Here is a 26,700-nt window from a genome sequence, read left to right as displayed (position 1 = left end):
CCTCCATGTTATTTGTCAAAAGAACACATTCCAATATATGGAAGTCATATTGATGTTTTCACACCGACTTGGCTGGATGTCTGATGTACATTTTATACACCGCTTGATAGTACACTATGGGGAGGGACTCACTCCACTCACTCACTCACTCGCTCGCTGTTATTTTACCTCGATGCTAATAATACAGGGTAGGACTACTTCTGGTTCTAATTAAGACAGTGGATAGGAATTAGCCCTGCACCCCCCTGCCCTGCCCCGCCCTGCCCCGTCCTGCCCTGCCCCACCCCGCACTGCCATGCCCCGCCCTACCCAACCCCGCCCTGCCCTTCCATGCCCCAACCCCCCCTGCCATGCCCTGCCCTGCCCTGCCCTGCCCCGCCCCGACCCGACCCACCAAATCCCGCTCCTCCCTGCCCTGCCCTGCCCCGCCCTGCCCCGCCCTGCCCTGCCATGCCCCACCCCGACCTGACCTGCCCTGCCCTGCCCTGCCCTGCCCTGCCCCGCCCTGCCCAACCCCGCCCTGCCCTTCCATGCCCCAACCCCCCCTGCCATGCCCTGCCCTGCCCTGCCCTGCCCCGCCCCGACCCGACCCACCAAATCCCGCTCCTCCCTGCCCTGCCCTGCCCCGCCCTGCCCTGCCATGCCCCACCCTGCCCTGCCCTGCCCTGCCCTGCCCCGCCCTGCCCCGCCTGCCCTGCCCGTTGACAACTGAGTGCAACATGATTACATTGTCAACAAGTTGACAGTGGTGTTGTGTGTTCTAAAATATTCAACTGATGTCATGATGTTGTATGTCTGCAGGTATTTAGCGGAGGAGATTGAGGGAAAGGTGTCGGTGTTCAGGAAGATGTTGATGGAGAAGGAGGGTGTGTCTGAGGTCGCTGTTGACAAGGATGAGTTTGGACGACCTGTGTAAGTAGTTGTGATTGCTATTGGCCTGACTTCCGTATGGCAATTTATTGCAATAATGATTCCTGTATTGCGATATGTACCACAATATATTGCATGCATTCTTTCATCTGTAATTTATTAACCTTAAAAAAAACCTATTCCCGCACATTTCTGACATCTCCATAATTGTCCGCCATTTAATTGGATGTTGCTATGGTCAATGGTGTAATAGACACATTATACATGTATACAGGAAGCTCGTCATGAATAGTTTCTCTTCTTTGATCACACGAATCAGTTGCAAATTTCTGAATTTCATAATTGTGTTTGAATTTGTCAACAAGATGAAAATACGCTTGATTTTTTAAAACGCAACATACCAGTGCTTTCAAAGCCTATTGTGATGTGTATTCCTCAGCATTACATTTAAGAATTGACCATAACTTTGTGTGAGTTCATTGGAGTATGAACCTTCATAGAGGGAAGGCCAAACTGTATGAACTGTATCGCTGCTTGCGACGACGTTCATGCAATGTTTACACTTACATCAAGTACAAGACGTCAAAAGGGACGACATGATAAACGTGATGGGAGAGATTTCCAAAGTTGTTAATGAACCTGAGGCAGTTACATGTGTTAGTCATCATTGATCAACTGGCAGATCATTGAAAGGTGATAAAAGATGCGTCAAACAGACACTAAGGTAAAGTCATAGATTGCTGGAGACGTCACTGTCAGCCTAGACACGAATCGAGTCGATACGACAATAGTTTGGATGTGCATTTCTTCGTTTGTTTAGGATGGGCCGTAGCGAGGATATTTGTGAACAATCATGCAGTCAAGCTCTCTGACGTTTCTCACTGTATACTGAAATGCTGAAGCAAAGATTAAAGGTTCTAAATGATCAGAAAGAACGCTTATGTATGTTTTCGTGCTAAGGTATTCCCACGGGTTTCCCCATGAATGAAGTAGTCTGTCAGTGTTTACATCATTTCAAGAACACGGTCTCATGTATGAACGTCAAATTGTGTCGTTCATACACTTATGAACGTCAATTTCGCGGTCATGTGACCAACCTCTCGTCCAATGGAAAAAGCTGTATATCATGTAAGCATCAAATAAAAAACTGATATCGTGGTATACCATCTTCCATCTCTTGCTGCAGGAAATCAGAACTTTCTGGTATTCACACAGATAAATCTTGTGGTATTCCTGTAAAGATTTGTTTGTGGTGCAAGGCAAACATGTGTTTTTAAGCCCTGTGATACGGCAGAGAAGCAGCCAAGGAATATCACCAGCCATATTTCTGTTAATGACCAGTTTCTGTCTCTAACTTACATTGAATGCTTCCTCTGTACTTCATCGTGAATTATGTAGACTTCATTTCCAATTCGTTTCATCTCCACTCAACACCAGGTGTCTGTTGTGGAGACCTGCTTTATGATGGATGATTGGACAAGCTAAGTCACCTGCTTTCTCGTAAAATGTTTCATTCTTATGTCAAAGGAAGATTGACCCTCCCTATTCCCTTACTTGCCTGGCTTGCAGTTCAGCACCAATAATGAGTGCACGTCATCAAATTGAAGCCTTTTATACTTCAGAACTGATACTTTGTGGATGTAAAGCAATCACTTCTTTACTCACTTTCAACTGGTATCTTTGGAGGAGACTTTGAAAAAATACTCTATTTGATGTCCTTTTTTAGTCTGAAATCTCTTATTAAGTCTAAAACTTATCTTGGAAAGGTTTTCTGATCTGAATGGCAATTAGGACGTTTGGGGAAAATTATATTATTTATAGAATATGTGAATTTCTTCAGTCCAAAGGATTCCATTAACATTTGTAAGACTGCCCCAAGGTTCATCCGCGAATACTGAGTTTCCTCCGATAGTCGCTGGCCACGAGATGCTGGCTCAAGACACGTGGACCAACACAGACTGGTCCTCTGATATCTGATTGGACTCCAACACAGGCCAGGTGTCTAACATAGGGCAGGCCAGGACCAGTGAACAGTAGTATACAGAAATCAGTGTAGTGATGTTGGGCTACGATCAGGGAATGGTGGCCTCCGCAGTGATGGTGGCCATTGTGGAGGAATCGGGATGCTATTTTATGTCAAATTCTTGTTCAAAATACTTTGACCTTCTTTTGATCTGAAAACTTTGATAGGCATTTAGAGGTTCTGAGAACTTGAATCTATTGAACACAATGCCATTTAGAAAGTGGTCAAATGTAACATGTTTTATTTGAAATAACACTTTCTTGGTAAAATACAGATTCTTGTGCTTTTTTGGGTTTAGTCTCATCTGGGATTAGAACCCACACTGCCTGAGTGAGCCACGTCATCACTTTTTGTCATGTATTCCTTTGATCTGTAAATAATTAAAAAAAGATATTAGTCTTCCCTGTGAGTGGCAGTTTGCCTGTAAATTTGTAAATTTTCATCTATAAAAGTCCAGTTTTCACCCTTGTCGAAATAGGCAGGAATTACTAAGTTACATTGTGCCTGGACTAACAAGTCTGCGCATAGTCCAGCATGACGAAAACGACGTCCGGTTCTGAAAACCTCAGTTCAGATTTCGAACGAATGCAGAATTTGCAGAGCATGTTTAACATTGACTGTTCGTCAACAGTTATTTTCCTAATCTTTTCATGTTTTTAATCAAGGTGCTCAAGTGGTCTGATGCATTTGTGAGGTAAAACCTGTTTTATTGCATCAAATATCATGAGTATCGTCTTGAGTGGGCACCGCCATTTCGTTTGAAGCAAATGCAAGTGATATGAGATGTGGAATCTGATTGGTCAATAGGAGGGACATGATAAAATAGACACACAGGTTCTTCATATACACTTGTATTCAATATCCATCTGCCAACACAATACACCTCCTGCACTCACACAAGTTGTCACTCATTCCCTGCCTAGAGCAAACCAAGATTGCCGCCGTAAAATCATTCTCAAATCATAGAAGGCAGTTTCGTATTCGAGTGTAAGTTTCGTATCCACACATTAACATACTCCCCCTTTTTTTAAATTGACAACACATCTGTACAAGTATAAAAGGAACTGTACAACCAAACATGAAATATTATCTTTTGTTTTATATGAATGAAATAAAAAATTTAGTTTTTATAACGTATGAATTAAAAACTGAACTAATAAAAAAGGTTCATATCACAACACTACTTCAGTCCATGAACTGCATTATTTCTTGCAGTTAGACGACAACTGTAACATCATACATGTTAAATGTTCAATTGTCCAGTCTTCAAGATCTCCAGAAGTTTCATCGCAGATGCTCCTCTTTTTGTCAAACTGTCAGCAAGCTGGTCACTTGATTTAACCCTACACACCTTGGAGATTTCCTTTCTTTCTTCCTTTGCTTTATTCCTGCAATGTCTTTTCTCAGACGTTTTTCATTGACAGATTTTGTTGAGTGAATGTTCTCACAGAGTGACTTATTGTCAGTGTAGCAATCAATAGGGATAACATTCTTTCCCAAACCATTTGTAAGAATTTCACTGATGAGATGTCCAAGACAACTCACTGCTTCTAGTCCATCTACCATGGCAAGGGCCTCTGCAGCAAGTGTGCTGCGTACCACTCTTCTGATTGTAGTAGCCCTCCAAACAAGGGGACAGCGCATGTTGTCCTTGCCGGTTAAGAAAATGATGAATCCACCAGTACTTGACTGATTTGCCACACAGCTTAATTGGCCAATAGAGCTTCTACATTGAGTTGTCTCTTCCTTCTTCAATGATTGACATTTCTGTGATGCTCTTGAAGGGTGTATTGGTGTACTGGTCAGATTCTCAATGTATGAAAGTTGATCCATCATGATTTCTCCATTGCTCTGCTTGATTTCCAAACCAATGTACTGAAAAATGCCTGTTGCTTTTTTTCCAAATGCATTAGGAAGATACCGGATAAATTTCCATCTACAAGCCAATAGAAAAGAGCTGGATCAATCTCATTGCTTGCATTTCAAGAGTTTGAGTACTTCACAAACACGAAAATACCATGTTCTAGATGCATCATTCAAACCATAAACACATTTCTTTAACTTCCATATTTTTCCATCTGCGTCAGACTCATTTGGTGGCTTTAAATACACTTCTCTTTCAATGCTTTTCCCTTGCAAGAATGCGGCCTTTTTGTCAATGGTTCTGCATTCCCAAGACTTCATACAGAAAATTGCCAAAATTGTTCGAAGCGTATCTTTACCTACTGTTGGCGAATCACTTTGCATACACTGCTTTTCTTCAAAGCCTCTTGCAACAAGTCTTGCCTTGATTTCTTTCTTTTCTCCGTTGACCTTTTCAGTTATCACCCATCTTGTAGATATACATGACTGGCCACAATGAAGCACCTCTTCATAAACATAAAACAATTCCCAATTTCTATGTTTGGTTTCTTTGGCAATTTTTACAGCTTTATCCTCATGATGTTTACAAGGGACAAAGGCAACATTCACATCTTCAGCTGACCTGAAGGGGCGGTTGGGTAGCCTGGTGGTTAAAGCGTTTGCTCGTCACACCAAAGACCCGGTTTCGATTCCAGACATGGGTACAATGTGTGAAGCCCATTTCTGGTGTCCCCCGCCGTGATATTGCTGGAATATTGCTAAAAGTGGCGTAAAACCATACTCACTCACTCACTCAGCTGACCTGAAACTGTCAGTTTCAACCTTTTCCCATTGCTGGACATCAGTTACAAAGTTCAATGTTTTGACCTCCTGACTATCAGTTTCACGGACATTGAAATACCCCTTGTACTTTCCTGTAGCCTTGCCACCTCTACTGATCACCTCAGCCCTTTCCAGTTGTCTGTATTTTGTGGCAAATACTTTACCTTGTCTTTCACCTTTGGAAATGTTATGATGCTTGGATCATTTTTGTCTTGGATACTATGCTCACATTTGTTCTTCTCAACACCAGAGAGATCTTTATGACAGTCTTCCTCATTAAAATTCTCAGTCTCATGCTCATTTGGACATGTTGGATAGATCACACCATTTCCTTCATCACTGCTTTCCATCACCTAATCAGGTCTATCATGTCCTTGATTTTGTACCTTATGAAGCCTACAAGTGTGGACCCTGATGTAAATGTTTCCATGCCTTACAAAAACGATCTTGCCATCTTGACCTAACACCTTCCCAGGTCCCTTCCACTGATTGTCTCTCATGTAATAGACTTTTTCGCCTGCATGGAAGGTGGAACCTGATGGTCTAACATTATGCCTCAGTGCCCACCGAATTCGTTCAGAGGATTCTGTCTGAATGAGACCTTCTTGCAGAATGTAGAGAATTCAAATGCTTAGCAAATGTTTCACTGATGGTGGTTCCCTCCAAAGCTGGAGGTTTATCTGTAAGTACAGAAGGCATGTTTGGATTTGAGCCCCAAACCAATTGATATGGACTCCATCCATGTACCATTTGCAGAGACTTTTTTGCATTGATAGCCCATACGCAGAGGTTATTTATTTGTCTCGTAAAATAAGCGGGTAATTGATGCTAATTTATATACCCCAGCTCTAAAGCGAATCGGAATAAAGCACATCACTAGTGCATACAAAACCTCTACATATGCAATAAAAATGTGTTTGTCTTCCACAGAAAAAATAATTACATCATAGCCCTTCAGCGAATTCAGGGAAACGGAACAGATTATATCAATTAAACTTGGTCAATACAAATTTGAAATTTGAGATAAATCATCACTAAACATAATGATTAGCTGATTAAATTGAATTTCCTGTTCTGATTGGCATTGTTTTATATGCAGAGATTAAGATTACCGTGCGTCTTGTCTCGTAAACCAAGCCGGAAGTAGCATTCAGCTGTACACACTTTTCTCGGAATCAACCGGTGATTCGGCCAATAATACAACTTTAAAGAATTTTGATACCATGAGCTGAAACTATTATTTTATCAGGAATAATTTATTCCAATATCATGTGTAGTGGCAGCTTTACTTTATATGTGTGAAATAAATAAATAACCATAAGCGTAGGACTTTGGTTCAGCTGATCGCGATTGCCGGAAATGTTTTCGAATGGAAGAATTTGACCAATCACCATCCATGCGCCCGCGTTTGCGAAAACCTAATGTTGACATATAATTGTCAAACTACAACAAGTATGACTTTCAGCAATTCAATGTATGGCAATTATGATATATATATCCATTCTCTATCCACTTAAGTTCGTTTCAAGGCGTCAATAGCGGTAATATGACCAAGTTGCTGTAAATAACGGTGAGTTGTGCGATCTTCCGATCACTTCACATATGATTTTGCCGAAATGAATTGAGACAATATTGAATGAAATGTTGAATAAAATTAATAAAATAGATTACCAACATAAGTCCAGACATATCATGAACTCTTTCTACAACCAGACAGTGCAATTACATGATTAATTTGAGTATTTCAGTATTATACAGATTTATTGATATGGTATTTCCGGTGTTCCGTGCCCACAGTAATGTCTTTGTGTTGCAGAAAAAACCCCATAAAATACTCAACCCTATTTTTAAGACAACCCCCCCCCCCCCCCCCCGCCCCTAGTGTGTACACAACCTTAAAAAAAAGATAAAAAAAAGGGCCGCCTGCCCGCACAAGATGATTTTATTTATGGAAATAGATTCTTGACTAATGTTCTTGGAAACCCTACTAAATACAGAAAAAAGGCTGTTTGTTACAATGTCCGGCAAAAGTACCTGCAGTGCATCTGTTAGAGGAAATACGGTATTCAGTTTCATGATCAAAGCTGGACTGGGCTGATATGGAAGTGTTAAACATAAGTGTCAGAAGTTTACCTTCTGATATTATTTTCAATATTTGAATAATTGTTAAAATTCGTAATGTTCCAAATAAGGAAGCTGAGAATAAGAGGCTGCGATGTTCCTGCACTGATTCTTTTGGCAGAAATTGAGCCGAGATGCAGCAATCTATCGCCCCAACTCCAACGAAGAACCAGGAGCATTCCTCCATGTAAACACTGTAAGGGGCTCCCAAGTAAATATTATCTACTCTTTGCTGTACGGACACGATGTCTACCCAACACATGATAGCTGCTACATTGATTGACTATTGCAGAGGGACCTGCAAGGAGGGGTCGGACCTGCACTGATTGTAGTTGAAGCATTTGGCTTATCATGACCAGCTATGATAAGAGCAGTATCTGTCCAGTCCCACTTAAAACATTGTATTACACTGAAGGACTCCCTGCCGGAATGCCACTCTCGGAATAGACCATCTTTATCTTGTTCATTGTTCATTATCAACGGAACAAATATTTGCCATGTTAATGAAAAGTTTTATTGAGAATCGACTGACGTGGCTGGCCTTTAAGAATTGCCAGTGACGTGTCTGTTTATCACCCCTATCAGGGTCTAATAATTCAGTTTGGCAGGAGGCGGTATTGACCCCAGTGTTTGTCGTAACGTCTGTGCTTTGATAACATCACAGCACAGACGTGGCAAGGCAGCAATCAGAAGGGGGGTAACTCTAACTTGCCTGATGAAGCTGACTGGGGGCCATCTTTCTTACTCATGCACAGGTACAGGGCCAAAACCTCGATTCAGCGATACTTTATAATACATGTTAATTTCAGCCCCCAAAAGTTTAGAAAAGCAATTGTCAGTCAAATTCACCACCTTCTAATCAACTGTTCCATATTATATTGATATTCTATACTTCTGTTACCATGGTATCAGTTACCTGGTCTTATATGTAGCAACTGGAATTGAGCGGTAAGGACTTGTTACATTAAATCATTTGTTATGATTATCAATATTATTGTCTGGCTCTTTTATTTAGGTTAAATATGATGAATCAAGTATGATTAAACACTACTTGAATGAAAACCTTTTTAACTGAATTTGAACCATTATATACATGAATGGATACTTTTCCCACAGACAGTGAACAGGATCAAACATGTAGTAAATAATGTGTTTGTACTGTCAGGCCGATATGCCGTGCCCCTGTACCGTGTGTGTCCTTTCACTGGGTACATGTGCATGTGTGTGTACTGTCAGGCCGACATGCCGTGCCCCTGTACCGTGTGTGTCCTTTCACTGGTGGGGTGGGGGGCGGTCGGGTAGGCTTGTGGTTAAAGCGGTCGCTCGCCACGCCGAAGACCTGGGTTCGATTCCCAACATGGGTACAAATACAATGTGTGAAGCCTATTTCTGGTGTCCCCCACCGTGATATTGCTTGAATATTGCTAAAAGCGGCGTAAAACCATACTCACTCACTCACTCACCTTTCACTGGGTACTTGTACATGTGTGTGTACTGTCAGGCCGATATGTCGTACCCCCTTAGGGTGCCCCTGTATCATGTGTGTATCCTTTCACTGGGTACATGTGCATGTGTGTGTACTGTCAGGCCGGCATGCCGTGCCCCTGTACCATGCCCCTGTACCGTGTGTGTCCTTTCACTGGGTATATGTACATGTGTGTGTACTGTCAGGCCGACATGCCGTGCCCCCTTAGAGTGCCCCTGTACCGTGTGTGTCCTTTCACTGGGTATATGTACATCTGTGTGTACTGTCAGGCTGATATGCCGTGCCCCTGTACCATGCCCCTGTACCGTGTGTGTCCTTTCACTGGGTACATGTGCATGTGTGTGTACTGTCAGGCCGATATGCCGTGCCCCTGTACCGTGTGTGTCCTTTCACTGGGTATATGTACGTGTGTGTATACTGTCAGGCCGACATGCCGTGCCCCTGTACCATGCCCCTGTACCATGCCCCTGTATCATGTGTGTCCTTTCACTGGGTATATGTACATGTGTGTGTACTGTCAGGCCGACATGCCGTGCCCCTGTACCGTGCCCCTGTATCATGTGTGTCCTTTCACTGGGTATATGTACATGTGTGTGTACTGTCAGGCCGACATACCGTGCCCCTGTACCGTGTGTGTCCTTTCACTGGGTACATGTGCATGTGTGTGTACTGTCAGGCCAATATGCTGTGCCCCTGTACCGTGCCCCTGTATCATGTGTGTCCTTTCACTTGGAATATGTACATGTGTGTGTACTGTCAGGCCGACATGCTGTGCCCCTGTAGCGTGTGTGTCCTTTCACTGGGTATATGTACATGTGTGTGTACTGTCAGGCCGTTATGCCGTGCCCCTGTAGCGTGTGTGTCCTTTCACTGGGTATATGTACATGTGTGTGTACTGTCAGGCCGACATGCCGTGCCCCTGTATCATGTGTGTCCTTTCACTGGGTATATGTACATGTGTGTGTACTGTCAGGCCGACATGCTGTGCCCCTGTACCGTGCCCCTGTACTGTGCCCCTGTATCATGTGTGTCCTTTCACTGGGTATATGTACATGTGTGTGTACTGTCAGGCCGACATGCCGTGCCCCTGTACCGTGCCCCTGTACCGTGCCCCTGTACTGTGTGTGTCCTTTCACTGGGTATATGTACATGTGTGTATACTGTCAGGCCGACATGCCGTGCCCCTGTACCATGCCCCTGTATCATGTGTGTCCTTTCACTGGGTATATGTACATGTGTGTGTACTGTCAGGCCGACATGCCGTGCCCCTGTACCGTGTGTGTCCTTTCACTGGGTACATGTGCATGTGTGTGTACTGTCAGGCCGATATGCCGTGCCCCTGTACCGTGCCCCTGTATCATGTGTGTCCTTTCACTGGGTACATGTGCATGTGTGTTTTCTGTCAGGCCGACATGCCGTGCCCCTGTACCATGCCCCTGTACCGTGTGTGTCCTTTCACTGGGTATATGTACATGTGTGTGTACTGTCAGGCCGACATGCCGTGCCCCCTTAGAGTGCCCCTGTACCGTGTGTGTCCTTTCACTGGGTATATGTACATCTGTGTGTACTGTCAGGCTGATATGCCGTGCCCCTGTACCATGCCCCTGTACCGTGTGTGTCCTTTCACTGGGTACATGTGCATGTGTGTGTACTGTCAGGCCGATATGCCGTGCCCCTGTACCGTGTGTGTCCTTTCACTGGGTATATGTACATGTGTGTATACTGTCAGGCCGACATGCCGTGCCCCTGTACCATGCCCCTGTACCATGCCCCTGTATCATGTGTGTCCTTTCACTGGGTATATGTACATGTGTGTGTACTGTCAGGCCGACATGCCGTGCCCCTGTACCGTGCCCCTGTATCATGTGTGTCCTTTCACTGGGTATATGTACATGTGTGTGTACTGTCAGGCCGACATACCGTGCCCCTGTACCGTGTGTGTCCTTTCACTGGGTACATGTGCATGTGTGTGTACTGTCAGGCCAATATGCTGTGCCCCTGTACCGTGCCCCTGTATCATGTGTGTCCTTTCACTTGGAATATGTACATGTGTGTGTACTGTCAGGCCGACATGCTGTGCCCCTGTAGCGTGTGTGTCCTTTCACTGGGTATATGTACATGTGTGTGTACTGTCAGGCCGATATGCCGTGCCCCTGTAGCGTGTGTGTCCTTTCACTGGGTATATGTACATGTGTGTGTACTGTCAGGCCGACATGCCGTGCCCCTGTACCGTGCCCCTGTATCATGTGTGTCCTTTCACTGGGTATATGTACATGTGTGTGTACTGTCAGGCCGACATGCTGTGCCCCTGTACCGTGCCCCTGTACTGTGCCCCTGTATCATGTGTGTCCTTTCACTGGGTATATGTACATGTGTGTGTACTGTCAGGCCGACATGCCATGCCCCTGTACCGTGCCCCTGTACCGTGCCCCTGTACTGTGTGTGTCCTTTCACTGGGTATATGTACATGTGTGTATACTGTCAGGCCGACATGCCGTGCCCCTGTACCATGCCCCTGTACCGTGCCCCTGTATCATGTGTGTCCTTTCACTGGGTATATGTACATGTGTGTGTACTGTCAGGCCGACATGCCGTGCCCCTGTACCGTGTGTGTCCTTTCACTGGGTACATGTGCATGTGTGTGTACTGTCAGGCCGATATGCCGTGCCCCTGTATCATGTGTGTCCTTTCACTGGGTATATGTACATGTGTGTGTACTGTCAGGCCGACATGCCGTGCCCCTGTACCATGCCCCTGTATCATGTGTGTCCTTTCACTGGGTATATGTACATGTGTGTGTACTGTCAGGCCGACATGCTGTGCCCCTGTACCGTGCCCCTGTATTGCTCCAAGATCCGACATTTTACTGCATCTGCCATCTTTGTTTATTTGACTTGACTTTTGCCTTTGACTTATTACATTTCCTGTTGTGAATGTTGTCCAAACTGCACAAAAGTGCTTAAAATGGAGTAATAGGTTTAAACAAAAGGTTTCTGGGAGGGGGGGGCATACTCCTAGACCCCCCTGGAGGTTTCCTCTTTTGGGCATAAAACCTGCTCACATCCCTGCATTTCACTGGGTATATGTACCATGTGTACATGTGTGGGTACAATCAGGCTGAAATGCCGTGCCCCTGTACCGTGCCCCTGTACCGTGCCCCTGTACCTTGCATGTCATTAGTCTGGAAGTTACCAGGTGTAGCACATGAATAGCTGTGTCAGGGGTGATATAGGACAGATATGTTTGTTAGGTTCTGTACATGGCATGGATGGGGACCCCTGAAGATCCGGGACAGAATGGGTATTCAACAACCCATGCTTGCTGTAAAAGGCGACTATGCTTGTCATAAGAGGCGACTAACGGGATTGGGTGGTCAGGCTCGCTGACTTGCTTGGTGCATGTCATTGTATCCCAATTGCATGGATCGATGCTCATGATGTCAATCACTGGATTGTCCGGTCCAGACTCGATTATTTGCAGACTGCCGTCATACGGCTTGAATATTGCTGAGTGCGGCGTTAAACAACAAACCAAACCAAAACATGGATGGGGAAACCTGCAAGTGGGACCAATATTGTGTTTAGATGACACACTGTCAAAACTGGCAACTGGAAAAACACAAAGCGAGTACTAAAAGTTGTTTTAGACAATACGAGAAGATCGATGGTGGTATGACACACCATAACTCCCTCCTCCTCCTTCTCAGAGCTACTTAGACACAATGTTGTTGATCCTCGCTGTGCATGTGATGACGCCGATGTCCCCCAGGACCCGTGATATGGAGGCCATTCCCTGAGTGGAGCTCATCAGCCTGTGGAATCGGCCGTCATGATCAGCAGGGGAAATCACATGACAACGTTTGTTCTCTGCTTGTTAATTTTGACTAGTTATGTCTGTTTCATCATGTTCCATCTCATCTGGAGGAGGTTCATCATGGCCTACTTGTGTTGGCCGACTGGTGTCCTTTCCCTGCGAACATGCTCTGGCTGTGTTTGACTTGCTTAGTCAATAATTAGTTAATGAACACAACAGATGAATCTCACTCTGTTGATTGGGAGTGTCTGGCCACAGAGGACCTATGTTGGAGCCAGGCCAAAAGGTTCCATTGGCATCAGCTGCTGTCTCTGTACTCATGATAAACATGTTCCACATTGTTTCACATTGTTCAGACCCGTGAAGATCCCGGGTGAAATTGGTCTTCATTAACCAATGTTAACTGTAAAAGGCGACTATGATTGTCGTAAGAGGCGACTTACAGGATCAGGTGGTCAAGCTTGCTGACTTGGTTGATGCATGTCATTGATCCCAATTGCGTGGATCAATGCTCATGACATCAATCACTGAATCACTCGATTATCTACAGACCGCCGTCATATAGCTGAAATATTGCTGAGTGCGGCGTAAAACAAGAAACCAACCAAAAGAACCACATTGTTCATGTGTGTGTGCACCTTCATATGTCGAAGAGATTAGAAAAACAATTTCTACTGTCCTATAGCAAGCTTATTCAGTGCTGAATAATATTGCAATATCTCCCAAACACAGGATGTCCTCAGTGACAGAAACAAGTGATATCTCCCTAACACAGGTTGCCCTCAGTGACAGAAACAAGTGATATCTCCCTAACACAGGTTGCCCTCAGTGACAGAAACAAGTAATATCTCCCTAACACAGGTTGCCCTCAGTGACAGAAACAAATAATATCTCCCTGACACAGGTTGCCCTCAGTGACAGAAACAAGTAATATCTCCCTAACACAGGTTGCCCTCAGTGACAGAAACAAGTGATATCTCCCTAACACAGGTTGCCCTCAGTGACAGAAACAAGTGATATCTCCCTAACACAGGATGCCCTCAGTGACAGAAACAAGTAATATCTCCCTAACACAGGTTGCCCTCAGTGACAGAAACAAATAATATCTCCCTGACACAGGATGCCCTCAGTGACAGAAACAAGTGATATCTCCCTAACACAGGTTGCCCTCAGTGACAGAAACAAGTGATATCTCCCTAACACAGGTTGCCCTCAGTGACAGAAACAAGTAATATCTCCCTAACACAGGTTGCCCTCAGTGACAGAAACAAATAATATCTCCCTGACACAGGTTGCCCTCAGTGACAGAAACAAGTAATATCTCCCTAACACAGGTTGCCCTCAGTGACAGAAACAAGTGATATCTCCCTAACACAGGTTGCCCTCAGTGACAGAAACAAGTGATATCTCCCTAACACAGGTTGCCCTCAGTGACAGAAACAAGTGATATCTCCCTAACACAGGTTGCCCTCAGTGACAGAAACAAATAATATCTCCCTAACACAGGTTGCCCCCAGTGACAGAAACAAGTGATATCTCCCTAATGTGTGTTGCCGGTAGTTGCCACAAGCTCATAGGACAGCATTCAATTAGGTTTTAGTAAATATTTAATGAAGTGTTTCTTTTGTTTTGCTCTGATATTTGTCAAGTTTGATAAAGAAGTTAATTACATCCTGATTATGAACATCAGTGTTGCTGTAACCTGAGTGGGATGGGTCGTCCAGGACCTACTTGTACTGTGTTAATTTGGGGTTGTGTCTCACTCAATAGGTTTATCCTTTCTTAATGATTCCAATTAAATTTTATATATATTCGTGGAAAGTGTGATATATTAATAATATATGATGAACATAACCATATCTCTGTTTACTTGGTAGGTAGTAAAAGGCAACTATGCTTGTCGTAAGAGGCGGCTAACGGGATCGGGTGGTTCGGCGTGGATTGATGTTCATGATGTCAATCACTGGATTGACTGATTATTTACAGACCGCTGTCATACAGCTGGAATATTGCTGAGCGCGGAGTAAAACAACAAACCAACCAACCAACGAACTTGGTAGTAAGAAAGGGCTTATTGCGGGCGCTACTTGATGAATAAACAATTGTATATGTTATTATACCCACAACCTAAAAGGGCTTGGTATTTTGTTATGCTTCCGAGGACATTTTTGTGTGTGATGACCTATAACTTAAAAACTACTGTATAGATTCTTTTCAAACTTGGTGAACACTTTTTAGCCCTATAGGAGAGTGCAGTGTGAAGTTTGATTTCAATATTTGTATTTTGGAAAAAAATACTTATGTTTTTCATGTTTTGAACTTAGAATATTTTTTACTTCAACATTTGTGCAACCTATAACTCGAAAACTACTAAGGGTATTCTTTACCAATTGCGGGTACAGTTGCTATACAAATATGAGAGAGGTGTAGCGCAAAGTTTGATTTTCACAAGCGGAATTCCTGATAAATATTTTTTTTGTTTTATGTTTTGAACTAACAAATATTTTTGAGTCAAAGTCGGGGATATTTTTTAGCCCTGCTCACTTTTTGTCGTGTTTTTCTGTATAATTAGAAAATTACAATCATCACTTTTGTCAGTGATTAAGATATGTCTGTAGGCAGAAATTCTGCTTCTCCGTCATGATATCAATTCCTGCATTTATAGAAATGGTCCCAGCAATAGAAACTGTGGTGTGGTGTGGGATGGGAAGACCCACCTCTAACCGATGTTGTAAACTTGCTGTAACACTATACTGCACTTACACATTATGCTCCCCAAACTCTCACCAGTTTACGTAACTGAAGTGTCATGTTATGTTATGGATGTTTTTCATAAAAATAAAAGCCACAAAACCCTTTCAAAGATGATAACAAATCTGTGCTGAGAGCAGAATCCATTGTTCAATTCCAACTATATCATTAGCAAGTGGGGGCAGTCAGGTAGCCTAGTGGTTAAAGCTGTAGCTTGTCACGCCGAAGACCCGGGTTCCATTCTCGACATGGGTACAAATTGCTGATATTGCTGGAAGAATATTGCTAAAAGCGCCGTAAAACCTCCCTCCCTCACTCACTCACTCACTCACTCACTCACTCACTCACTCACTCACTCACTCACTCACTCGCAAGTAGTGATGACATCAGATTTTCACAAACTCATGTTAATATTTATATTTACTTTGGAATTCTTCTCAACAATTATCTCTGGTCATGAAATATTTTATTGCTTATGCTCCATGAACTAATTTGGAAACTGGAGAAAAATTCCTAGTTAAGTACTTAAATAATGTTAATGATAAGGTTTGTAGTCTGTTATACTATGAATAATACAAGGTGTCACCTATGAATAATACAAGGTGTCACAAATGACAACGGATGTAATGGAGAAATGAACACAATCACTTACTTATTGATTTAACATTTGGGGAAAGAAGTCACACTGGAGAACATTAGTTTGTTGTGTGAACGTGACGAGGGGCCTGATGTCATCCTTTATGCATGACACCAGCTGCCAGGTGTTGACAGTGCTTGTCTTCATCTTCACTTGATACTTTCATAGATTGAACTTCTTTCATAAAGTGAGACTTGTTTCCCTATAATTTAATCATCAAACCTGCTGTTTTCCTTTAAAAGTGTATAGTACTGAGTTCCGAATGCTTGTTTTCTTGCCAAGTGTTTCATGAACATGTTAAGAAAATTCAGCATGTCAGGTTTCTGATTTTTTACCTTTGCATCTTTGGGATGTTTTCTTGTGTCCAGCATCAGGAAGTTGTAGATGTGTTGATCTGACTGAAGCAACAACTTCCTCAGGCATGATGCTGGCCAGGAGCTGCTTGTCCTCACGGGCTTGTGTGGTCACATCACCCCCAAGCTCCAGGAGCTGCTTGTCCTCATGGGCTTGTGTGGTCACCACACACCAAAGCTCCAGGAGCTGCTTGTCCTCACGGGCTTGTGTGGTCACATCACATCCAAGCTCCAGGAGCTGCTTGTCCTCATGGGCTTGTGTGGTCACATCACCCCCAAGCTCCAGGAGCTGCTTGTCCTCACGGGCTTGTGTGGTCACATCACCCCCAAGCTCCAGGAGCTGCTTGTCCTCATGGGCTTGTGTAGTCACATCACCCCCAAGCTCCAGGAGCTGCTTGTCCTCACAGGCTTGTGTGGTCACATCACACTCAAGCTCCAGGAGCTGCTTGTCCTCATGGGCTTGTGTGGTCACATCACACTCAAGCTCCAGGAGCTGCTTGTCCTCATGGGCTTGTGTGGTCACATCACACTCAAGCTCCAGGAGCTGCTTGTCCTCATGGGCTTGTGTGGTCACATCACACTCAAGCTCCAGGAGCTGCTTGTCCTCACGGGCTTGTGTGGTCACATCACCCCCAAGCTCCAGGAGCTGCTTGTCCTCATGGGCTTGTGTAGTCACATCACACCCAAGCTGGTACTACTTCCTGTTTGTTCGCAATACACAAAGTTAGACAATATCCTTTGATGGTACTACTTCCTGTTTGTTCGCAATACACAAAGTTAGACAATATCCTGTGATGGTACTACTTCCTGTTTTTTCCAAATGCACAAAGCTAGACAATATCCTGTGATGGTACAACTTCCTGTTTGTTCGCAATACACAAAGTTAGACAATATCCTGTGATGGTACTACTTCCTGTTTGTTCGCAATACACAAAGTTAGACAATACCCTGTGATGGTACTACTTCCTGTTTGTTCCCAATACACAAAGTTAGACAATACCCTGTGATGGTACTACTTCCTGTTTGTTCCCAATACACAAAGTTAGACAATACCCTGTGATGGTACTACTTCCTGTTTGTTCCCAATACACAAAGTTAGACAATATCCTGTGATGATACTACTTCCTGTTTGTTCCCAATACACAAAGTTAGAAAATATCCTGTGGCACTCTACAAGCTCACCCCCCTTCCCACTCACTCATCCCATCCCACCTACAAACTCAACATCAGCCCATCCAATCATGTCCTCTTCCTTACCCTCTCACCTATCAAGCCACCCACCCAACCACCCACCTAACTTCCTGCCTGTCAGAGGGTAATCCATTTAGATTGTCTTCCTGAACCTCCCCAGTGTAAGTCACTGCCTGGTCATGCTTTGTTGCACCTTAAACATTCAACCCATTTACACCGGCCCAGCCTCGTCTGTCATATAGACCCTGAAACAAATATATCCAGTACAGCCCATGCAAGTCTATAATGTTTGTCAAGTCTAGATTACTGCTTTGAAAATGAAGAAAGTTTCTGGTCTCCTTTTTATTATATTTTATAACTATAAGTTTACAACTGTTTTTTCTGTAAAATATCTTCATTTCCGAGACTAGACGTTAGTCTCTGGCCCGGCCCACTGATCCAGGCTTGGTGCAGCGTCACATGAACATGTGAGAGGCTGTGTAATGATGCGAGGTCTTGCCACTTTGTAGCTGTCTGCATAGTTCCTGGAAGATTCATTTTCAGCTTTGTGTTTAAAATATGTTTGCACATACCACATTAAAATTGTATTGGACATGGTTGCTTCATTCATAGACCCCCAGCTGAGCAAGTGCGGTGAGATAAAGGACTAAATTATTTTTGTAGCACAACATTTTTTAGTGTAAGCAAATTTCCATGTTATGTGTAATATGACGTCCACACTGAAAAGATGGTGAAAAAGGGTCATGCCCTCTTTGTGGTTTCTCAACTTGTTAATCACTCTTTCAGCTTCGGACTATTTGTCAGGAAAATACCCACGTTGGTGTAACTGTGAAGAAAAATCTATTGGGTGTGATGAGATGAAAACATTGTTCGATTTGCCTTTTGTTTGTTGAGGTGCACTGCCGTGGCAGGGATACAACTTGACTCTCTCTATAATTGACAGCAGGGAAAATTTTCATTGGAATTATGGAAAAGTGATGTTAAGTCTAGTTCTGCTCTCTGCAGACTGTTGAAATAACGCTAGCTGAAAAAATAGAAAATCAGAATTGTATGGAAGATTGTTCACACCCATTTGATGTTTGCCATGAATTTCTCAAATTGGATTCATAGAAATCTGGTTAAGAGCTGCAATGTCCGAAATAATTTTAGTCAATGGCTTAGCTTTATGTGGATAGCACAGAGGTTCATGTGTTTATTGCTCACATCAACAAGTCTGGGTTTAATTCCCTACCTAGGTACAATGTGAAAGGGCAGTCAGCAAGACAAAGTACTTCAGTACTAATGGTGGTGTATGTGAAAGCCTTTCATAGACTGCACCTGTTCCAGACTTTATTCATTAACAATCTCCATGTCCCACCAACTCTTTTTTCTTTCTCAACCTTCTAGTTTCCAATTTTCCTTATTTTTCAATATTCCTAATTTCACTGTGGTCCTTATTTCTCAGTATTCCTATTTTCTCAATATTCCTGGTTTCTAAGTATTCTTAGATTCTTAGAGTTTCAGTGTTCCTAGTTCCTCAATGTTCCTAGTTCCTCAATGTTCCTAGTTCCTCAATGTTCTTAGTTTCTCAATGTTTCAAGTTTCTCAGTGTTCTTAGTTTCTCAGTATTCCTGGTTTCTCAATGTTCCTTGGTGCTTGGTGAGACTTCTTGAAGATACTGGTGAAGTGTAATATGGAGGAATAGTGATGAGAAATAGCAGAGATTTTTTTGTGTTATTGTGCTGTGTAAAGGTGAAAAGTCATGTTACTATCAGAACCTTCTGTCAGAGTGATTGTTATTACTTCTTGCAATGATGGATTTGAAAGATGATGTCATCACGATCCCTCAGGCTTGTAAAACAGCCTTTGGGAATAGGAGAGACTAGATCCCCAATAATCTGACTCAATTATTTACAGACCGCCGTCATATAGCTGGAATATTGCTGAGTGCGGCGTTAAACAACAAACCAACCAATCAACCCTGAGAGCTTACAGATAGGAGATGAGGTGGTTACAATGTGTGACTTTGTTGATAGGAGATGAGGTGGTTACAATGTGTGACTTTGTTGATAGGAGATGAGGTGGTTACAATGTGTGACTTTGTTGATAGGAGATGAGGTGGTTACAATGTGTGACCCGATCATTGTAGAATGCAAATAGCTCGCTTGCCTGCCCAATCTTTAACCAAGAAGGATTAGCTTGATCTTTGTATTGAGGGAGATAAAGAGAATACTACACTACACACAGCTAAAACAATGACTTGCCTCTGAAGTACTGTGTATGTTTAAATGTAATTACTCAGGATTTCCACAGCTATTGTGCACTATGTCATCAAATTGTGTGCTACATAATAAAAAGCGTTCTTTTTTCCCAATTTACTGATGATCGTTATAGAACTTTCGGCCAAGTGTTTTGCATGTTGTTCCTTGTGTCACGGTGGTAACAGTTGCCCTTCAACTTGTCTTGCATCCTTAATTCCCATTTACGGCCAGTCTCTTTGAGAGGCAATTGAAAATCCTCCTCTAATTTTCTGTCAAGCAAATTGGGAGCTGGTCCACATCAAAAAGATTTGGAAATTCCATGTGCATCTGAAAGTCAAGCTTGGAGACAGCTTGGTGGAGCCTTGAGATTATTGCCCACGTTGTGGGAATACCTAATGAAGCAGCCATTGGGCCATTTCCTGAACTAGTATCAGGTCCCTGTTGGTCCTCACTGGGTAGAGAGACCTGTCCTCCCGCGGCTTTGTAGAGGACGGGAACAACAGATGTCTGTTGTTTTAGTCCACAATGATTAGTGCACTTATTATCTGACATGAAACAGATTTGGCTAAAAAAGTGGGAGGAAATTGCCTTTTGAACATGTTGGAAATTGGAGCAAATTGTCACACGGAGTTTGTGAGGTTAGGGAAAGTCTGAAATATTAATCCACAATCAGGTTTTGAGAAGCTGTTGTCTTTTTGTAGTACAGTGAGGGCCTGTCTGATTTGTGGGCAGGTGTTGATGTGGTTGTAGTGGCAATAATATATGAAGCTACAGGTGAACTTAGGTCAGGTTGGGGGATTTCTGCTATGTTAGAATCCTTGATCAGCTTTAGAAATATACTTGATGATTACTGACAGTTTAGACAGGAGCCTGAAGATGAACAGTGCATCTCAGTAAAATGTTGTCTCCTGTTTTGAGATTGCTCACTTCCAACACAGGTTTCAAATGGGAGACACTCCCGACATTGTGTCACGCAGGTGAAGATTTTCCCAAAGTTGTTGATGATGTCCAGTCACTTACCTACTTTCTGTGACCGGTAAAGATCTGGGACAGAATAGGTCATCAGCAACCCATGTTTGCCATGAGAGGCGACTAACGGGATCAGGCTCGCTGACTTGGTTGATGCATGCCATCGTATGCCATTAGCATGGATTGATGCTTGTGATGTCAATCACTGGATTGTCTGACACCGCAGGGTGTTTTAGAAACTCCACGTATCTTTGTACAACAAAGACGAGTGTGAATATATGGCACGTATTACAACTGTGGAATAAAATTGGGAATGAGCAAGGGAACTAGCAAGGGGATAGTATTCAACACATTCATGTTTCAGTCACTACAGGCTCAAATGTTAGCAGTCAGTCCACAACAACTGTTGAAGATGCACAGTGATACTTGGACACCAGTTACACAGGTACTGGTAGCACATGGTCCATCAGTGTCCTTGTGGTTAGGAGAAGTACTCATGGAACAGTATTTAATGCAGCTTGACTCCTGAGAGTTTCTAGGGCTCCGGTCCTGCCCCACACTGAAGCATGTGGTGTCTCCCGAGGCAAGTGACTTTGTTCGAAATCTGCCTCTGTTCACCCAGCAGTGAGTGGGTACCTGGTAGAATGTGTCTGTTAACCATCTAGCGCCTCACAGGCAGCTTGGGTTGTATGAGCCCCATTGAGCTGAGAATGAAAATTGAGAGCTCACTGATCCATTGACTGGGGTAAAAATGGTGTAGCGCTATGGGCATCCATTTGGTGAATGGAATCTGGCGTCTTATATATGCACTTATTATTATTATTATTATTATTATTATTATTATTATCATTATTATTATCATTAATGTTGTAATCCAACATAATGAGAGTAATTAGTCATCAGGAGGTGGCGAGAACTCAGAAACTTCAATTACTTTTTCTTTGACACTGAACTAGCCAACAGAAAAAGTGCATTTCATTTCACTAGCACTTTTGAAATATCAACACGGCCACAGGGTAGTGTGTGAACAGTAAAGTTCAAATGTTGCAAATGTAAACAGCAAATCTACAACTGTATCTTCATCAAACAGTCTTCTATGACCTGTGGCCTTCCATAATCATTTCTTGGTGTTTGATCCCTCAGCACCGCCACATCGTTCCCCACCACAGTGTTGGAGAGCCTGGCCAGTCTGTGTACAGCACATCCTAAAGGAACATGTAGCTAATTCCCAGGGTAATCTGGCCATTGTTCCTCTCATAAACTGCCAGCTTGGAGGTATGGAAAGTGCTAAAATACTAATGATAAATTTGCATGTCAGATTGTGATTATTTCATGACTGAGCTAATCTTGATTAATGCAACTGGATCGATTGCAATCAATTATTAATTGATGCGGGAATCGGTAGCCTACAATCCATCCACAGCCTTATCAGGTGGTGAAGTTATTGTGACATCGATCCATCTTATTGCATGAGTAGCTCAGAGACAGGTGGATGTCGATCCCAGTATAGTTTTCTTGCCTGTCCTTGCTTTCTAGTGCAATGAACAACACCTTGTCAAGATTTCCGATGACAGTCAGAGCGGAGGACAATGGTTGAAAAAGCGATATGGCGTTGTATAGCTATTTACCTTTTAAAGTACTTCTTGTTTTGTAATGTTAATAATTTGACACTAGCCACTGTTCAGTGTAATGTTCATAGTTTGACACTAGCCACTGGTCAGTGTAATGTTCATAGTTTGACACAAGCCACTGGTCAGTGTAATGTTCATAGTTTGACACTAGCCACTGGTCAGTGTAATGTTCATAGTTTGACACTAACCACTGGTCAGTGTAATGTTCATAGTTTGACACTAGCCACTGGTCAGTGTAATGTTCATAGTTTGACACTAGCCACTGGTCAGTGTAATGTTCATAGTTTGACACTAGCCACTGGTCAGTGTAATGTTCATAGTTTGACACTAGCCGCTGGTCAGTGTAATGTTCATAGTTTGACACAAGCCACTGGTCAGTGTAATGTTCATAGTTTGACACAAGCCACTGGTCAGTGTAATGTTCATAGTTTGACACTAGCCACTGGTCAGCGTAATCTTAAAGGGTATCCTGAGGACTAGTATACTCGTGAAGATCTGGGGTAGAATAGGTCTTCAGCAACCCATGCTTGCCTTACAAGGCGACTATGCTTGCTGAAAGAGGCGACTATCGGGATCAGCAGGTGCATCGGCCGATGCTTGTGACACATCAATCACTGGATTGTCTGGTCCAGACTTGATTATTTACAGGCCGCAGTCACATAGCTGGAATATTGCTGAGTGCGGCCTTCTGCGTGGGGTTGCTTTTTAGACAGCGATATACGGTAACAAAATTCTTCTGTGGCCAGACTAACTCTCTCAGGTCTCAGTGCCTGTAGTTGAATGACATTTGCAAATGCAAAGATAAGACTTTTATGCATAAATATTTTTAATGGAATTATTTTTATAACAGACTTATCGAGAGTTTGTGGGGCAAAACTGAGATGGGTGGGGCAAGGACTAAGTTGGGTGTGGCAAGTACTGAGATGGGTGTGGCAAGGACTGAGATGGGTGTGGCAAGGACTGAGTTGTGGGTGTGGCAAGGATTGAGATGGGTGTGGCAGGACTGAGTTGTGGGTGTGGCAAGGACTGAGTTGTGGGTGTGGCAAGGACTGAGATGAGTGTGGCAAGGACTGAGATGGATGTGGCAAGGACTGAGATGGTTGTGGCAAGGACTGAGATGGTTGTGGCAAGGACTGAGATGGGTGTGGCAGGACTGAGTTGTGGGTGTTGCAAGGACTGAGTTGTGGGTGTGGCAAGGACTGAGATGGGTGTGGCAGGACTGAGTTGTGGGTGTTGCAAGGACTGAGTTGTGGGTGTGGCAAGGACTGAGATGGGTGTTGCAGGACTGAGTTGTGGGTGTGGCAAGGACTGAGTTGTGGGTGTTGCAAGGACTGAGATGGGTGTGGCAAGGACTGAGATGGGTGTGGCAAGGACTGAGATGGGTGTGGCAGGACTGCGTTGTGGGTGTTGCAAGGACTAAGTTGGCTGGGGCAAGGATTGAGATTGGTAGGGCAAGTACGGACAATTCCTGGACAAGACGGACACATTGTTTCTTGGTGTGGCAAGACTTGGTTGTTTAGCATGCAGGTGGCATAGGAATGTTGTCTATTGATATTTTCTGCAGTAATTATATATGTCCGTCTCCTTAAATACCAGAACAGCTTATTTCTCAATCTACATTCTTGGAAAATGATTTATTGATCAAAACCGTATTTGGTTCTTTAATTGTTCAGAGGATACTGAATGATGCATACTGAATACAGATTGCATGACAAAGCACCATCGCCACAGAGAGGGAAATGTTTTTCTTACCACGTCTTTGATCACGTGACTTAAAACATTCCACAAGTGCATTGTAGGGCCCTTGGAACTAGTGTGGGTTTTCTGTTGTACAAGTTGCATCTTTATTTGCACCACTAATGTTGACTGCAGCAACTGCAAGCCATGAAATAGTGAGTAAATAAACTATTTCCAACGAAAAATGAAATGGATGCACCATCTTGCTTGTTGGTAATGAAAGAACGATGTTACCAAGGATACGTTACATCACAGGGGAGGTAATCTGAACAGTGTCATAACGTCAGTCCATTACGATGTAACTCAAAAATTGTAACTTACTCCAGGATATTACAGTCGTCGCCTTTGATTAGAAATGAATTGTTATTTTCACTCGTCTTTAATATGATCTGCTACAGAGAGCTGCCATCGAGCTGCCATCGAGCTACTGGTGACAGGAGTCCACACAGAAATGTCACCAGTCATCCTGAGTGTTAGTAGTCTCAGACATATTTTCAGTCCTGATTTAGAAAGTTTTTCAAATTTTAGATTTTCAATATCTTCAGAATGCAGCATAAGGGAAACATTGTTAGTTTTGGCCTTCCTCAATTATAACATCCACCTCGGTCCAGGAAGTAGAGATGCTGTCACAGGGAAGTAATTATTCAGTGACAATTGATGGATTCATTAAGTTTTTATGCTCCCAACTCTAATAACTGTCACTCGTATCAGAGGACAAGACACAGATAATTTCCTCCCTCTCTCAACAGTGATGAATATATTCATGAAGAACAATCAGGAACTCAAATGTTCTGAACACTTTTAGTACATTGAAACATCATCAATTTCCTGTACTAAGAAAGTTTTGAAAGGAGTATTTGAAAGTTAATTTGACATGACTAATATGGTCTGTGTGCTTACTCGAATGAAAAGTCTTTCAATCAGTTATTTTGGACCCCCCAATGATGTCTTTGACAGCACTTGTTGAGGTCTGTGGGCAGGTACTGATGACACTGTTCTTGTTGAGGTCTGTGGGAAGGTAGTGATGACACTGTTCTTGTTAAGGTTTGTGGGCAGGTACTGATGACACTGTTGTTGTTGAGGTTTGTGGGCAGGTAGTGATGACACTGTTCTTGTTGAGGTTTGTGGGCAGGTAGTGATGACATTGTTCTTGTTGAGGTTTGTGGGCAGGTACTGATGACACTGTTCTTGTTAAGGTTTGTGGGCAGGTAGTGATGACATTGTTCTTGTTGAGGTTTGTGGGCAGATACTGATGACACTGTTCTTGTTGGGGTTTGTGGGCAGGTACTGATGACATTGTTCTTGTTGTGGTTTGTGGGCAGGTACTGATGACATTGTTCTTGTTGTGGTTTGTGGGCAGGTACTGATGACATTGTTCTTGTTGAGGTTTGGGGGCAGGTAGTGATGACATTGTTCTTGTTGAGGTTTGTGGGCAGATACTGATGACACTGTTCTTGTTGAGGTTTGGGGGCAGGTAGTGATGACACTGTTCTTGTTGAGGTTTGTGGGCAGGTACTGATGACACTGTTGTTGTTGAGGTTTGTTGGCAGGTACTGATGACATTGTTCTTGTTGGGGTTTGTGGGCAGGTACTGATGACACTGTTCTTGTTGAGGTTTGTGGGCAGGTACTGATGACACTGTTCTTGTTGGGGTTTGTGGGCAGGTAGTGATGACATTGTTCTTGTTGGGGTTTGTGGGCAGGTACTGATGACATTGTTCTTGTTGTGGTTTGTGGGCAGGTACTGATGACATTGTTCTTGTTGAGGTTTGTGTGCAGGTACTGATGACATTGTTCTTGTTGTGGTTTGAGGGCAGGTACTGATGACATTGTTCTTGTTGAGGTTTGTGGGCAGGTACTGATGACATTGTTCTTGTTGTGGTTTGAGGGCAGGTACTGATGACATTGTTCTTGTTGTGGTTTGTGGGCAGGTACTGATGACACTGTTCTTGTTGTGGTTTGTGGGCAGGTAGTGATGACATTGTTCTTGTTGGGGTTTGTGGGCAGGTAGTGATGACATTGTTCTTGTTGTGGTTTGTGGGCAGGTAGTGATGACATTGTCCTTGTTGTGGTTTGTGGGCAGGTACTGATGACATTGTTCTTGTTGGGGTTTGAGGGCAGGTAGTGATGACACTGTTCTTGTTGTGGTTTGTGGGCAGGTAGTGATGACATTGTTCTTGTTGAGGTTTGTGGG

At 43.3% G+C, this 26,700-nt stretch overlaps 1 protein-coding gene across 3 annotated transcripts in view; it reads left to right on the top strand.

Moving 5' to 3' along the window:
- The window catches only part of LOC124124572 (serine/arginine repetitive matrix protein 2-like), a 108,399-nt gene that overhangs the window by 31,250 nt on the left and 50,449 nt on the right, over positions 1–26,700 (top strand). For all 3 annotated transcript variants that reach the window (XM_046487771.2, XM_046487770.2, XM_046487773.2), the window contains exon 3: positions 802–912. In XM_046487771.2, coding sequence (XP_046343727.2) covers positions 802–912 — 111 coding nt within the window. The remainder of the gene's footprint in view (positions 1–801; positions 913–26,700) is intronic.

This window comes from Haliotis rufescens, unplaced genomic scaffold (genome assembly GCF_023055435.1).
Source record: "Haliotis rufescens isolate VD_foot unplaced genomic scaffold, xgHalRufe1.0.p SCAF_15, whole genome shotgun sequence".
Taxonomy (NCBI): Eukaryota; Metazoa; Mollusca; class Gastropoda; order Lepetellida; family Haliotidae; genus Haliotis; species Haliotis rufescens.
The sequence above is the reverse complement of the archived record's forward strand: the minus strand, read 5'-3'. Positions and strand labels throughout refer to the sequence as shown.